Here is a 14,187-nt window from a genome sequence, read left to right as displayed (position 1 = left end):
TTGGGCACTTAGTGCTATGAACTTTCCTCTTAGCACTGCTTTCATAGTGTTCCATAGGTTTGAGTATGTTGTGTATTTATTTTCATTAAATTCAAGGAAGACTTTAATTTCTTTCTTTATATCTTCCTTGACACAGGGGTGATTGCGTAGTTGACTGTCCAGCTTCCATGAGTTTGTTGGCTTCCTGGGGGTTGCATTGTTGTTGAATTCTAACTTTAATTCAGGGTGATCTGACAAGACACAGGTGGTTACTAATATTTCTTTTGTATTTGTGCAAGTTTGTTTTGTTACCGAGTATGTGGTCAATTTTCAAGAAGGCTCTATGAGCTGCAGAGAAGGAGGTATATTCTTTCCTATTTGTATGGAATGTTCTATAGATATGTCTTAAGTCCATTTGATCCATTACCTTTATTAATTCTCTTATTTCTCTGCTAGGTTTCTGTCTGATTGACCTGTCCATTGGTGACAGAGGTGTGTTGAAATCTCCTATTATTAGTGTGTTTGGTTTGATGACTGCCTTGAGTTCTATAAGTTTTTCTTTTACATAAGTGGGTGCTTTTATATTAGGGGCATATATTTTCAGGATTGAGACTTCCTCCTGATGAATTGTTCCTGTTATGAGTAAAAAATGCCTGTCTCCATCTCTTCTGATTGATTTTAGTTTGAAGTCAATTTTTTTTGGAAATTAGAATTTCCACACCCACTTGTTTCTTAGGTCCGTTTGCTTGGAAAACCTTTTCCCAACCCTTTACTCTGAGTAGATGTCTATCTTTGTGGTTGAGGTGTGTTTCTTGTAAACAGCAGAATGTTGGATCCTGTTTTTGTATCCAATATCTTAGTCTGTGATTTTTATAGGTGAGTTGAGTCCATTAATATTAAGTGATATTAATGACCAGTGGTTGTTGACTGCGGTTATTTTTATTATTATTATTATTTTGTGTATAGTAAAGTTTGTGTGTTTCCCTTCTTTGAGTTGTGATTGTGAAGGGTCGCTAGATGTCTGAGTTATTGTAGGCTGTTTGCTTTCTTGGGTTGTGATTTTCCTTCTATTACTTTTTGTAAGGCTGGATTTCTGGCTGCATATTGTTTAAATTTGTTTTTATTCTGTAATATTTTGTTTTTCTCCATTAATAGTGAACAATAGCTTGGCTGGGTATAGTTGTCTGGGTTTGCATCCATAGTCTCTTAGTTTCTGCAGTACATCTATCCAGGACCTTCGGGCTTTCATTGTTTCCATAGAGAAGTCCGGAGTAAGTCTGATAGGTTTACCTTTATAAGTTACTTGACCTTTTTCCTTTCAGCTCTTAGTATTCTTTCTTTAATCTGAACATTTTGTGTTTTGATTATTATATGGCGAGGGGATATTTTTTTTTGATCCAGTCTATTCGGTGTTTTGTATGCTTCTTGAACCTTCATAGGAATATCGTTCTTTAGGTTGGGAAAATTTTCTTCTATAATTTTGTTGAATATATTTTCTGGGCCTTTGATCTGCCATTCTTCTCCTTCTTGTTCTCCTATTATTCTTACATTTGGTTTTTTTTATTGTGTCCCACATTTCCTGAATGTTTTGTGATCAGAATTTTGGATTTGCCATTTTCTTTGATCAGAGTTTTTATTTTCTCTATGGTATCTTCAGAATCTGAGATTCATTCTTCTATCTCTTGTATTCTATTGATTATGATTGATTCTGTAGTCTCTGTTCATTTACCTAGATTTTCCATATCAAGACGGCCCTCAGTTTGTGTTTTCTTCATTGCCTCCATTTCAGTTTTCATTTCTTGAACTGCTTCCATTTCCTGTTTGATTGTTTTTTCTTGGTTTCACATGGTATCATTCACGGATTTGCTCATTTCTTCCAACTTTTTGTTATACTGCTCATCCATTTCTTTACTCACTTCTTCAAACTTTTTGTTATACTTCTCATCCAATTCTTTAAGGCAGTTATTCATATCCTGTTTAAGGGACTCTATTGCTTTCATAATGGCACTTTTTTCCTCTTCTTCTGGATTAAGGTGTTCAAGTCCTTCTACTGTAGGGTCGTTGGGGTCTGGTGTTTTCATTTTGTTTTTCAGATTGTTTGAGGAGTTCTTGCCTTGGTGTCTGCCCATCTCTTCCTTCAAATGCTCTCTATTGGATCTTCTGATATTGGGTCAGGTTCCCTTGTTGGGCAGGGACTTCACTGACAGAAGGACTACCTTTCCTCAGGCAGGCTATTGAAACACAGGAACTGCCTCCTGCCGGGTTGTGCTTCCCACCCAGGCCCATTGCAAAAGGGAGCTGAGCTGGGGAAATTTTATGTCCCCAGGGGGAAGGGAGGAAAAAGGAAGGTGTACCTGGATGAAAGCTGGGATGGGGGGTGGTAGAACTTAGCAGGGTGGAGCCACCACTGCAGGGTGACAAGGGAGTCAAGGGGGACGGGAAAGTCTGAACTCCTCCTAGCTGGGCTTTTGCCGCGGGCCAGTAGCAAACTCACCCCTCTAATGTATGTCCGCCAGAGGCTCAGTGCCCCTTGCTGGCCAGGAATGTCGCTGATCTGACACAGGGCTCACCTGTCCTCAGGCAGACTATTGAAAACCCAGTGCCCCATTTTTTAAGTTGGTTAATTAACATTTTAAAGTCTAACACTCATCCATTTCTGGTGGGAATGCAAACTTGTGCAACCACTTTGGAAAGCAGTGTGGTGGTTTCTCAGGAAATTCGGGATCAACCTACCCCAGGATTCATCAAAACTGCTCTTGGGAATATACCCAAGAGATGCCCTATCATACTATAAAAGCATTTGTTCTACTATGTTCATAGCTGCTTTATTTGTAATAGCCAGAACGTGGAAACAGCCTAGATGCCCCTCCATGGAAGAATGGATAAACAAAGTATGGAATAATATATGCATTAGGGTACTACTTGGTGGTAAAAACAATGATATCTTGAATTTTGCATGCAAATGGATCGAATAGAAAACACTATTCTGAGTGACGTAACTCAGACCCAAAATGAGGAATATGGTATGTACTCCCTCATAAGTGGATTCTAGCCATAATTAAAGGACACTGAGTTCAAAATTCGTGATCCTAGAGAAGCTAAAAAAAAGTTGAACTCAAAGAAAAACATGTTATCTTCCTGGATATTGGAAGTAGAAAGGATTGCCAGGCAAAAATTGGGAGATTGGGGGTAGGGGTGAGGTGACGGTAAGGGGAGAGGGGGAGAGATAAGTGAGAAGGGGAGGATGGGACGAGCTTGGAGGAATGGGAGGGTTGTGATGGAGGAAGGATGGATATGGGAGCATGGAAGTATATATCTTAATTAAGGGAGCTATTTTAGGGTTGTCAAGAGACTTGACTCTGGAGGAGTTCCCAGGTGTCCAAGGAAATATCCCCAACTTATTTCTTGGGCTGCTGAGGAAAGTGCCTGAACTGACCCTATCCTATAGGCACACTGATGAATATCTTGCATATCACCATAGACCTTCATCTGGCGAAGGGTAGAGATAGTTACCGAGACTCACATTGGAGCACTGGACTGAGCTTCCGAGGTCCAAATGATGAGCAGGAGGGAGAACATGAGCGAGGAAGTCAGGACATGAGCAGTGCACCCACCCACTGAAATGGCAGAGCTGATCTAATGGGAACTCACCAAGGCCAGCTGGACTGGGACTGATGTGGCATGTCATCAAACTGGACTCTCTGAATGTGACTGACAATGAGAGCTGACTGAGAAGCCAAGGACAATGGCATTGGGTTTTGATTCTACTGCATGTACTGGCTTTGTGGGAACCTAGTCTGTTTGGAAGCTCACCTTCCTAGACCTTGATGGAGGGAAGGGCAGGTCTTTGGACTTCCCACAGGGTAGGGAACTGTGACTGCTCTTTGAACTGGAGAGGGAGGGGAATGGGGATTGGGGGGGATGGGGAGGAAAATGGGAAGAGATGGAAATTTTTAATAAAAAATAAAAAATTTGTTGGAAGAAATAATAAATAAATAAAAATATGGAGGTCTTCATCATTTTCATATAGTTACACTTTAAGTAGTTTTCTATATCTTCTGTTATAGGATGATCAAGTCTTCCTCTTGTGTGTCTGCTGGGTTCTGATATTTCCTTGTTGCTGCTTAGGCTATTGGAAGAATTCTTGCATTGGCGCCTAACCATCTCTTCCTTCAATAAGGCTGGTAGTGTTTGAGGGCTCAGTCTGGTGCTTCAATGTTGGTCTCTGTCTCAATCTACATCTATCCTTGGATGAAGGTTTCCTCTGATCCTGACTTCCTTGCTCATGGTCTCCCTCCTTCTGCTTCTCATTTGGACCTAGGGAGTTAAGTCCTGTGTTCCAATTGGGTCTCTGTCTCTATCCCCATCCATCACCAGATGAAAGTTCTATGGTGATATGCAAAATATTCATCAGTATGGTTATGGGTCAAGGCCAGTACAGGCACCCACTCCTCTGCTGCCCAGCGAACTATCTGGGGACCTCTCCTTGGACCCAAGAACCCCTCTAGATTCAAGTCTCTTGCAAACCCTAAAATGGCTCCCTCAGTTGAAATATATACTTCCCTCCTCCCATATACATACTTCCTCCCTCCCCCCATCTCATTTCCCCAAGCTATCCCCCATCCTCCACTTCTCCCTTCTCTCTAACCATCTCCCCTTACTTCCACAACCCATCCCCCATGCAACCAAGTTTGCCTGCCAATCTTGTCTACTACCAATATCTAAAAGCATAACTCTATGATTTTTTCAGATTCACCTTCTTATTTAGCTTCTCTAGGATCACAAATTATAGGCTCAACGACCTTTAACTATGGCTAGAATCCACTTATGAGTTAGTACATACTATATTCCTCTTTATGGGAACCTCTTTATGGTTCCACACCTTCTTTAACCATTCTTCTGTTGAGTGGCACCTAGGTTGTTTCCAGGTTCTGGCTATTACAAATAGTGCTGCTACAAACATAGTTGAACAAATGTTTTTGTAGTGTGTTAGGGCATCTCTTGGGTATATTCCCAAGAGTGGAATTGCTGGGTCCTGAGGGAGGTTGACTCTCAGTTTCCTGAGAAACTGCCACACTGATTTCCAAATGGCTGCACATCTTCCTACAACATCTCAATGTTTTCTTTGTATGTTTTGGTTATTAATCCTCTATCAGATATGTAGGTGGTAGAAATCTCTCCCATTCTGTAGGCTTCTGTTTTGTCTGAATCATGGTGCCCTTTGCTGCACAGAAACTTTCAGTTTCATGAGGTTCCATTTCTTAATTTTTGATTTTACTGCCTGTGCTATTAGTTTTCTGTTTTAAAAGTCTTTTAACTGTACCAATGTGTTCAAGACTATTTTCCACTTGCCCTTCATCATGTTCAGTGTATGTGGTTTTATGTTGAAATGTGTGATATGTTTGGAGTAGAGTTTTGTTCAGAGTGATAAGAATGGATTAGTTTGCATTCTTCCACATGTAGTTACACAATTTGACCAGTACCATTATTTGGAGATGCTGTCTTTTTTCCAGTGTGTATTTGTGGCCTCTCTGTCAACAATCAGGTGTCTAAAGGTGTGTGGACTCATGACTAGGTCTAAAGCTCAATTTCAATGATCAAAATGTCTGCTTTTGTATCAATACCATGTTGTTGTATTTTCTTATTACTGTAGTTCTGTACTACAATTTGAGGTCTGGGATAGTGATACCTCCAGCAATTCTTATATTAGTCAAGATTGTTTTAGCTTTCTTGGCACTTTTTGATGTATGAAACTGAAAAATATCCTTTAAATTTTTGTGAAATGTTGTGTTAGAATCTGTAGATTATACCTTTTAAAGTAATGGCTATATTTAACTATATTAATCCTACTGATTCATGAGCTGGGAACATCTTCCCATCTTCTGATATCTTCTTCAATCTCTTTTCTCAATCAGTGTCTTAAAATTTTTATTATAAAGGTATTTTTCTTTTTTAGTTAAAATTAACCTAGGTCCTTTATATTATTTGAGTCTATTGTGAAAGTTGTTATTTCTGTGGTTTGTCATTTGTATATAAGGGAGCTACTGATATTTGTGATCTAATTTTGTATCCAGTTACTTTGTTGAAAGGTTTATAAGCTGAATGAGTTTCCCAGTATAATATTAGGGTCACTGATGTGTACTATCCTATCATCATAAGGACACACAGATTTATTATTTCCCATTTGTAACCCCTTGATATCCTTCAGTTGTCCTATTGCTCTTGGTTTTCTTTGAGGGATTTATAAATTTCTTCTAATTTTTTGTTTCTATTCTCTTCCATTTCTTTAAGGAAGTTTTTCACTTCCTCTTTATAGGTCTCCATCTTTTTTCCGAAAGTTACGTTTAGAATCATATTCTTCTACTTCTGGGTTAGTATGATCAAATCTTCCTATTCTGTGACCACTAGGTTCTGGTGTTACCATGTTGCATTTTAGCTTTTTGTAGGAATTCTTGCATTGGTGCCTACCCATTCCTTCCTTCAAATGAGGCCAGCAGTGTCTTTTCATCTTGGTCCAATCCTTGCTGTGACTGGCTGAACATTTGGACCTTTTCTTTGTCTGTTCTGTACTTTTAATGTTGGTCTCAGAAAGCCTCCACAGTCTCTATATACCTGATCTCTTGGTCTTCACTTCTGGTTTGCTCTCTTGGCACTCGCTCTTAATCCCCTCAGGGTTGTAACATGTTCTTGGTTACCTCAGTATTTTAGAAAGCTCTCAGCTCTTAGTTGATTTGTGTTTAGTAGCTTGGGGGTTCCAGAGGATGGGTTTATGTTTTAGGGGATCCCAGATGTAGGAAACTCCATGCTGGCTGCCTAGAAAATCGAGGGTGTTGGAGAAGATCTCCTGGGTATTGTCCTACTGAGGAGGTCCTAGAGAGTAAGAAATCCATCTGTGTGGCTGTTCACTCACCTCTGATGTTTTCTCAGTATTGTAGCAAGCTGTGTTTCAGAATTCCACTGAGATTGCAGGCAAATAGGCAGGTTTGGGTGTGGGGAGGACCTAGTAGTTTGGATGGCTTCTGGATGAGTTCAGGGTGCCCCATGTCACCAAAAAACTTCCTGTTGGCTGGCTAGAAAAGCCAAGAGAGTTAAAGAAGGGGCCCTGGGTTTTGTCCTACTGGGAAGTTCCTAGAGAGTGGGGTGTCCCACCATGTGGCTGTTCACTCACCTCTTAGTTTCCCTCAGTATTGGAGCAAGAAGTGTTTTGGAGGTCCACTGTAAATGCAGACAAATATGCAAGGCTGCAGGCAGGGTATACCTCGTAGTTTGGATGACCTCTGGATATGTGGGGGGCACCTATACACAGGAAATTCCCTGCTGGCTGTCTAGAAAAGCCAAGGCAGATGGAGCTCCAGATTGCATTTTTAAAGCCATAGGCTATCTTCCCTAAAGCCCTATGTTTTTCATAAACTTTATTCATTATAGCCAAGTTCTTTTCTGTCTCAGTTTGATTCTCTTGCCAGTTTTTTTTTTGTTTTTTTGCCAAATTTTATAATCAGGTAAATAAAACCAATTTCTGCATTTTCCCCAAATTTCTCCAATTCATTCACCAGTCAGGTCTTTTCCCCATAACTTGCTTTACAGCTTCAATTTCTGCCTACTCTATCAGATCAGGAAGACTCATATTATCATACAGCCATCCATATTTTCAAAAGCAACTGGTGTGGAAAGAGAAAAAGAACATGAGGAACAACTACACTAGTATAACTGTTATAACAAGAATCATCTGTAACATTGCCAAATGTGTATGCAGATGCCACAGAAGCAGTACTCAGCACACTTTGGTGTTTTATCCTTGACATGCTCAGCTCATCTAGCTACCACTGGGTTCCCTGGAGGGAATTTCTTCCTGCATCTTAGGAAGCACATGTGGATGGGGGTTATGTTTTGCCATCTCTGACAAAAAAAAACAGTGAAAATCCAAGAGCAACCAGCAGAATCTTTATCTCCCAAATTCTTGCTTTCCTCTTCTCCAGAACTTCAGAGCTGTCAGTTGTTAGAAGAAAACTGAGTTTATATAATTCATGAAAACAAGTAATAAAGTTCTTTTAGCTTGAAAAAATGAAATGAAAAGGGGGGGCATAACAACAGACACTGAGGAAATCTACAGACACATTAGGTCATACTTCAAAAACCTGTATTCCACAAAATTGGAAAGTCTGAAAGAAACCAGATAAACACTGTAAAAAGACTTGTAACCCCCAAGGAAATAGAAGCAGTTACTAAAATCTCCCAACAAAACAAGTCTGAGGCCAGATGGTTGCAACATGGAATTCTACCAGAATTCTAATGAAGACCTCATACCAATACTCCTCAAATATTTCCATATATTAGTAACAGAAGGAGCATTGTCAAACTCTTTTTATGAGGCTACAGTCATGCTGATATGCAAACCATACAAAAATGCAATGATGAAAGAGAATTACAGACCCATCTTCCTCATGAACATTGATGTAAAAGTACTCAGTAAAATACTAGCAAACTGAATCCAAGAACACATCAAAAAATCATCAACCATGATCAAGCAGGCCTCATTTCAAAGATGCAATGATGCTTCAACAAACAAATATCTGTCCATGTGACCCAGCATTTAAACAAACTGAGTGAAAAAAGTAACATTGTCATCTCACTAGATGTTGAAAAAAACCTTTGACAAAATCCAACATTCCTTCATGATAAAGATCTTAGAGCGATCTGGGATACAAGGAACATGTCTAACATAATAAAGGCATTACACAGCAAGCTGACAAAGTTAATGGAGAGAAACTTAGAGATTCTACTAAAATCAGTTAAAAGAGAACTACAAGTTTCTATTTCCTAACGATTGTGAACAGAGCTGCAACAAGAATGAGCAAGTATCTCTGTTGTAGGATGTTGAATCCTAAGTTAATATATCAAGGAATAGTATTGTTGTTTCATATGGTAGGTTTACTTTCAGCATTTTGAAAATTCTCCACGCTGATTTATGGAGTGGCTAGACCTGTTGGCAAGACTCTAGCCCAGAGAGTCAGTTCATTGCCTGTCCCAAAATGTAGAACTCAGTTATCACACAAAGCCCTGCTATACTCTAAAACTAAAAGATTGAGAGAAAATAATTTAGTTAATATGTTATTTATCTAGGTTTTTATTATTTAATGTATATTGAATATTTATAATGGCTACAAGTTATTAAGTGACATGCATGACTTACTAACATGCATTTTCAGTAGTAGCATGTATTCTGAAATTGATAGTCTGTATGTGAGATATAGCAAGGGACTCTTTAAGTTTTGTTTAAACACCATTTCAGAAAAACACACTGAGAAGTAGGTCATAATTTCACCTGACTATACTAAGATTTTATGGAGAGACTTAGTTAACTCATCAAAATTATCTGTTTTTTCTAGATTGTGTTTTGTTCTTAAAACATTTCAAAGAGTTCTTATCAGGACTTAGGAGTAGTATGAAGCACGTAGGGAAAAAGATGCACCATAGCAGTCCTGCACTGGAGGCCAAGATGGAGAAGACTTCCACAGCAACCATGGTCCTGTCCTTGGTGCTGTGGTAGACAGGGAAAAAGGTGACCCAGACATTGCAAAACACTAGCGTGCTGAATGTCAGAAACTTGGCTTCATTGAAGGTATCAGACAGGTTCCTAGCCAGAAAAGCAACAGAGAAGATTCCTAGGGTCAGGATCCCCAAGTATGCAAGCACAGAGTAGAAAGCAGTGACAGAGCCCTTGTTGCACAAAATGCTGATGTGGTCATGTTCAGAGTGTGCATCTTCTTCAATATAGGGAGGCGAGGTTCCCATCCAGAGTCCATGGAGAATAAGTTGGATAAAGAGACAGATGGGGATGACAGAGTTATAGATGCCTGAGGCAAGGAGCCTTCTCAGTGTTCTCCCTCGTGCCATGATTCTAAAGGCCAGAATTACCGTTATAGTTTTATTCAAGACAGTGGAAAGAGCCAGAGTGAACACCAGAGCAAATGTAATTTGTTGCAATATGCAGGAGGTTGTGTTTGGCTGGCCAATGAAGAGAAATGGGCACAGGAAGCAGAGGAGGAGGGAGATGAGCAGGATGAAGCTGAGAGTCCGATTATTGGCTGTAGGTACCAAGGTCTTTCCTTTTCTAACTGGCGATTGGCAGGGCCGAGTGACCTCCGGCTCCCTGGAGATTCTGCACTAGCACTGGCTTGAGGGGATAGCTTAGGAAGAACCTGGCTCTCTTTGTTATGTTGATTCCACCTGTAAACAAGGTTTAGCAGTGGGCTCCACGCCTGCCCCTCCCAGCTGATTCTGTCTGAGGTGCCGGGCCCTTTATTCTCCTTCCTGCTTCTGTTGGGAGGAGGCCTTGCCTTTTTTGATCCTGCTTGCCCACTTCTATAAATACCCGACTTGAGTTTAATAAAGTTGCCATTTACTCTTGGTAACTGAGCAAGGTCTCTTTTTTGTGTGTGTCTCTTTAAACCCTCAGGATAGTCGTTCATTCTCGTGGGCCCAAGTTCGGGAAGGCGCGTGCCTGGATCGGGTGTGGGCATCCACAGAAAAGTGCGGGGTCTAACAGATGGCGTCCCTCATGTCGGCTTTGAAGAAGAATTGAAGAACCGCATCCTGCCGTCAGTGGATCCACCACGAGAACCCCAAAAGAGATGAGGGCCCCCCACGATCTGAAATCTGGCCAGTTTTGTAATGTGCAATTGTGCACGTGTAATAAGGGGGTGAATAGTTTGATTTTTAGGAAAATGGGTGCTGAAATGTCCACTCCGGAGTTAGAAGGGCAGTTAGCAGATCAGCTACTGCAGCTTGTGGAAAATCTAGGCACCAGGATCAAAGGTGACACAGCACAAGGGACCATCAAGGTAATTTCAGAGCTCAGTCCTTGGTTCTCTCTGACTGGGAACCTTAATATCGAGGACTGGGAACAAGTTAGGGCTCATCTAGGTGTTGCACAGAGAGAACGGGGGACTAAAGTCGTCCCCCTAGCGATCTATTCGCTATGGCGTCTTATCAGAGATGCCCTCCTTAGTGAAGATGTTTTAGTGAAGGAACAGTTAGAGGTTTTGAACAAAACCCTTGAGGAAATTCAGAAAGTAGAATCTGTGAGCTCTATCAGGAGTTTTGATGATCAAGAAGTCAAAAGCATTGATAATTTAGATGAAGAAGAAGAAATATTAGAAGGCGAAATCGCACTTCTAATCAAACAGAGAAGGAGGAAGGCAGGGCCACTAGCAGAGATGCCCCCATTAGGCCTCCTCCGCAAAGAGCATTTTCTGCTGCCCCAAACCGTTGTGCTACAGCTTTCGCCCCTGTTAATCTGGAGGCGGGAACTCGGGAGTTTTCAAGCAGGCCTGATAATCTTGGTAGAGATAGGGCAATTTGTTCCACTGAAGAAACTCTTGGCCAGCAAGTACTTAACATTAGACAGCCTGACTCTCTGACTTTTAAGATTGTCAAGCAATTGAAGGAAGCGGTCATTGCTTATGATGCTCACGCTTCCTTCACTGTGACATTGCTGGAGTCCTTTGTTAAGCTCAACCTTACGCTCAGCGACTGGATACAACTTTGCAAGGCCTGTCTCTCTGGGGATGAATTTTTACTGTGGAGAGGTGACTTGCGAAGGATTTGCAAGGAAATTGCGGGGCTTAATGCCACCGGCAGTTTCTCCCAGCATGACCTTGATGTGTTACATGGAGGGGGTCAATATTCTGATCTCACAGTTCAAACCACTTACGATCCCGCAGTTTGCGCTCTAGTGGCTGCCGCGGCGATAAAGGCATGGAAATCTCTACCAGTTGAAGGAACAGGAGAACTACTCTCAAAAATTGTACAGGGACCTACAGAGTCTTATTCTGCATTTATAAACTGCCTCTTAGAGGTGGGAAGCCATACTCTTGGGGATATTAATTCTTACTTGCCAGCAGTAAAGCTATTAGCCTATGAAAATGCTAACAGGTGTTGCCAGGAAGTTTTGTGCCTGCATAGAAACAAGGACCTGGATGATTTTATTCATCTGTGCAGAGGCGTAGTTCCTTCTACTGTGGTGGGACAGGTGGTCACTTCTGCCCCTAGGGAGGTTGCAGCCAAAACTGGATCAAAAAATTGCTTTCAGTGTGGGAAGCCCGGGTATATTAGAAAAGACTGCCCAGCTATTAAAGGAGTGGTTGATCCTTCCAGGAGTAGCCCTGGTGTCTGCCCCAGATGCCAGAAAGGAACGCACTGGGCAAGCAACTGCTGGTCTAAAACCGACAGTCAGGGCATTCCCCTACCTGTGTCAAAATACGGGAGAAGGGGCCGGCCTCGGGCCCCGAAAACGCAAGCGTATGGGGCTATGAGCAAGCCAAATGCTCAGATCAGATTCGTCCCTCAAAGAAGCACCTCACTGTCTGCGAACTTGCCTGAAGCACCCCAGGAGGTGCAGGATTAGCTCTCTACGCCTCTGCCCGGGCAGTGTTAACACCGCAGATGGGGGCACAAGCATTAGGGACTGAAGTGTTTGGACCCATTCCGGAGAACTCTGTAGGGTTAGTGCTGGGCCGACGCAGTTCTGTGCTTAAAGGAATTAAAGTTTTGCAGGTATTATAGACAGCAGTAATTCGGGAGAGATTAAAGTTATGGTGGAAGCCACCGTGGGGGTCCTTGTCATCCCCCACGGGGAGAGGATAGCCCAACTGGTTCTCCTGCACAGTTTTCACTCTGCTAATCCTTTAAATAAACAAGTACGAGGAGGAGGCGAAAGGCTTGACTCCGGTAAATCCCCTGGGACGTTCTGGGTCGCTAGCCTAAAGGACTGCCCTGGTCTCACTTTAACCATCCATGGGAAGAAATTCACAGGTCTCCCTGACACCGGGGCTGACTCGTCCGTGGTTGCTAAGAAACATTGGCCTGCTACCTGGCCCCTTCAGCTGGCCTGCACTGCGTTACAGGGGGTCGGTGTAGCCAGCTCCCCGGAGCGCAGCACACAATACCTTGATTGGGAGGACGAAGAAGGCCACGCTGGCATTTTTAAACCTTATGTTCTAGAACACCTTCCTCTTAACCTGTGGGAAAGAGATGTGTTACAGGCTATGGGAGTGGTGCTGACCACGGAACCCATGTGGCGCATGCTAGCTAATCAGGGCTTTGTCCCCGGCCGAGGTCTGGGAAAAAATCTCCAGGGAGACGTTCAGGCCTTAGTCGACAAGAACTTGATCCAGCAATTGCCTGGACAGCATGCAGGGCTAGGAAATTTTTCTTAGGGGCCATTGCAGAGCAGCCAGATTATATACCTATTAAATGGAAAACTGAAAAACCTGTGTGGATTGAGCAATGGCCCCTTAGTAAGGAGAAACTACTGGCTGCTCAGACTTTGGTCCAGGAACAGCTGGAGGCGGGGCGTATAGTGCCCTCCACCTCCCCCTGGAATACACCTATTTTTGTGGTTAAAAAGAAATCAGGTAAATGGAGATTGTTGCAGGATCTCAGAGCCGTAAATGATTGCATGGAAATAATGGGTAGCACCCAACCAGGTTTGCCACAGCCGGTGGGTATCCCTGCAGGATACCATCTGTTAGTTATTGACCTGAAGGATTGTTTTTTCACCATTCCCCTGCATCCTAAAGATTCTGATAAATTTGCTTTCAGTGTGCCTTCCACAAATCTCGTAGAGCCTTTCAAATGCTACCAGTGGAAAACTTTGCCACAAGGAATGTCATGCAGTCCAGCCATCTGTCAGGTGTTTGTGGCAAGGGTTATTGCTCCAATCAGACAGAAATATCCTCAGTTGTATATGATCCACTACATTGATGACATACTTCTCACTGGACAGGAACCAAAAGTAGTTCTTGAGGCCTTTGCTGACCTGCAGGAGTGTCTAGCACATGCTGGGTTGGTGATTACTGCTGATAAGGTACAACAGCAGTTCCCATATCAATATTTGGGGCATCAGCTGTTGCAAACAGGAGTAAAAACCTCAGAAGGTCACTCTCCGCCTAGACAAGTTACAAACTTTAAATGATTTTCAAAAGCTGCTTGGGGACCTCAGTTGGATCCAGCCTTGTTTGGGTATCCCTACTGGAACCCTAAAGCAGCTTTTTGACATCCTGCAGGGAAACTCAGACCCAACTTCCCCTCGAGAGTTAACTCCCCAGGCAAGACAGTGTATTTCACTGATTGAAGAAAGGCTTGCCTCTGCTCATGTCCAGTATATAGACTATAATCAACCTCTGTTCTTAATAATTTTTCCTTCCC

General features: G+C 42.3%; 2 protein-coding genes across 2 annotated transcripts in view; one reads left to right on the top strand and one right to left on the bottom strand.

The window, feature by feature from the left end:
* Positions 1-9,873, bottom strand: part of LOC146895563 (vomeronasal type-2 receptor 26-like) — an 82,413-nt gene extending 72,540 nt beyond the window's left edge. The window contains exon 1 of the mRNA XM_087897982.1: positions 9,465-9,873. Within this exon, the coding sequence (XP_087754108.1) occupies positions 9,465-9,873 (409 nt within the window). The remainder of the gene's footprint in view (positions 1-9,464) is intronic.
* A 2,699-nt stretch (positions 9,874-12,572) lies between these two features.
* On the top strand, positions 12,573-13,196 carry LOC148123061 (endogenous retrovirus group K member 7 Pro protein-like). Its single transcript, XM_087897979.1, has one exon. It carries the CDS (start codon positions 12,573-12,575, stop codon positions 13,194-13,196), a length of 624 nt encoding a protein of 207 aa, XP_087754105.1.
* The last annotated feature ends 991 nt before the right edge of the window (positions 13,197-14,187 follow it).

This window comes from Myodes glareolus, chromosome 2 (assembly GCF_982192425.1).
Source record: "Myodes glareolus chromosome 2, mMyoGla1.1, whole genome shotgun sequence".
Taxonomy (NCBI): domain Eukaryota; kingdom Metazoa; phylum Chordata; class Mammalia; order Rodentia; family Cricetidae; genus Myodes; species Myodes glareolus.
This window is presented reverse-complemented; position numbering and strand designations above follow the sequence as displayed.